This window comes from Piliocolobus tephrosceles, chromosome 6, assembly GCF_002776525.5.
Source record: "Piliocolobus tephrosceles isolate RC106 chromosome 6, ASM277652v3, whole genome shotgun sequence".
NCBI classification, from domain to species: domain Eukaryota; kingdom Metazoa; phylum Chordata; class Mammalia; order Primates; family Cercopithecidae; genus Piliocolobus; species Piliocolobus tephrosceles.
This window is the reverse complement of record NC_045439.1, coordinates 126,428,423-126,430,208: the sequence shown is the minus strand read 5'-3', so window position 1 is coordinate 126,430,208 and position 1,786 is coordinate 126,428,423. Positions and strand designations below refer to the sequence as shown.

The window sequence follows — 1,786 nt, the reverse complement described above, 5'->3', positions numbered from 1 at the left end:
CTTGACAAAATTTTGCACCTACCAAAATCTTCAACTTCAATTCTTGCCATTTTCACATTTACTAACTACAGTACAGCTACTCTCTTCCTTTTTATGGTCATCAAGTATAAGAAGCTCATAAGATCTTTGGATCCTTGTACTAGTCATCTTTTCTGCCTAGAATTTCTGTCCCCAGATAATTGCATGGTTGCTTCTTTCAGATCATCTTGGTATCAGCTAAACACCACACAAGACCTCACTTAACAAATAAAAGTAAGGAAATTACCACCTCCCCAGATAATCTGTAGCATAATACCACTTTTTGCTTGCTACAGAACACTATTTCTTTCTGATACTATAGTTGTTTTTAAAATTTAATAGTTTAACCTGTATTTATCCACTTCAGTGTAAATCTAGGAAACCTGGAATCTTACCTGTCTCATTCATATGCCTAGAATAGTACTTGAAAATGAGAGGTGCTTAATAATTATAATATTTGCTAAATGACTGACAGATTCAATGCATGAATAAGAAAATGATTTAGCTAAATTCAACCGGACTTTCTCCTTTCTTGTTTTTCTCATTCTTCTATTCAGAAAACCATATGTTGACTTAACAACTTCCTCATGGAAGCTTTCACTTCCTGGTTGCAAAGCGTATAAATAACAGGGTTCATTAAAGGAAAGATGACAGTATGGAAAAGAGAAACTATCTTGTCAGCTGGGAAAGCCTGGAAGGGACGAGTGTAGATGAAAATAGCAGGTCCAAACATGAGAAATACAATGATAATATGGGTGGTGCATGTGGAGGTAGCCTTGTTCTTTCCTTCAGAGGAGTACTTCCTTATACGACAGAGGATGACTGCATAGGAGGCCAGAAGGCCCAGGAAGCACAGGAGGCTGAGCAGGCCACTGTTGGAGACCATCAGAAGCTCCACTATAAAGGTATCGGGGCAGGCCAGCTTGATGACTTGTGGAACATCACAGAAGAAGTTATCGAGCTGGTTTGGGCCACAGAAAGGCAAGTGCAGAATAAGGGCTACTTGTATAATGGAATGGGTAAAGCCCCCGAGCCACAGAGCCAACAATAATGCATAGCGGGTTCTAGGGTTCATGATGGTTGAATAGCGTAAAGGCCGGCAGATGGCGATGTAGCGGTCAAAGGCCATCACGACGAGAAGGAACATCTCCCCCGCTCCAAGAAAATGCAAGAAAAAGAGCTGAGTGATGCAGCTTCTGTATGAGATTACGTTCTTCTCAGAGAGGAAGTCCACCAACATCCTGGGAACCACAATGAAGGAATAGGATGCATCTAGGAAGGCCAAGTTGCCCAGAAAGAAATAGAGGGGGGCTGTGAGCCCAGGATCTGACTTAATGGTGAAAATGATGAGGAAATTTCCAGGAAGGATGATGAGGTAGAAAATTAAGACTAGTACAAAGACCAGAAGTTGAGCATCTTGAGACTGGGTCAGACCAAGAAGAATGAATTCTGTCACCACTGTGAGGTTCTCTGTTTCCATCGTTTCTCACTCTGCAGAATAAAATAGGGCAAAGTGTTATGTGTTACAACCACCTTTTCATCTGTTTTGTATCTCCTCTCCAGATAAGAACATTATTTGTCCCAACCAACGTTCCGTAGTTGAAGACAACTTAGGCCTCATAACAGTCTTGTATCCTGAGTTAACCCTTCTATCCTTCATCCTCTTTTTTCCTCACTAAAATGAAATATATTTTTCTGTAGCCACATTTTCATGCCCATTTAACCTCATGCTTCTAGATAACTTCACTCCTGTAGGATTCCGGGTTAC

General features: G+C 40.9%; 1 protein-coding gene across 1 annotated transcript; it reads right to left on the bottom strand.

Annotated features, from left to right (window-relative positions):
* Nucleotides 1-571: 571 nt before the first annotated feature.
* Nucleotides 572-1,498, bottom strand: LOC111522550 (olfactory receptor 4N5). Its single transcript, XM_023186646.1, has one exon. The coding sequence runs from the start codon at nt 1,496-1,498 to the stop codon at nt 572-574; it is 927 nt and encodes a 308-aa protein (XP_023042414.1).
* Nucleotides 1,499-1,786: the final 288 nt, after the last annotated feature.

Bases quoted from the DNA above. Each gene is read 5' to 3' on its own strand.
- LOC111522550 (XM_023186646.1), bottom strand. From the start codon at position 1,498: ATGGAAACAGAGAACCTCACAGTGGTGACAGAATTCATTCTTCTTGGT.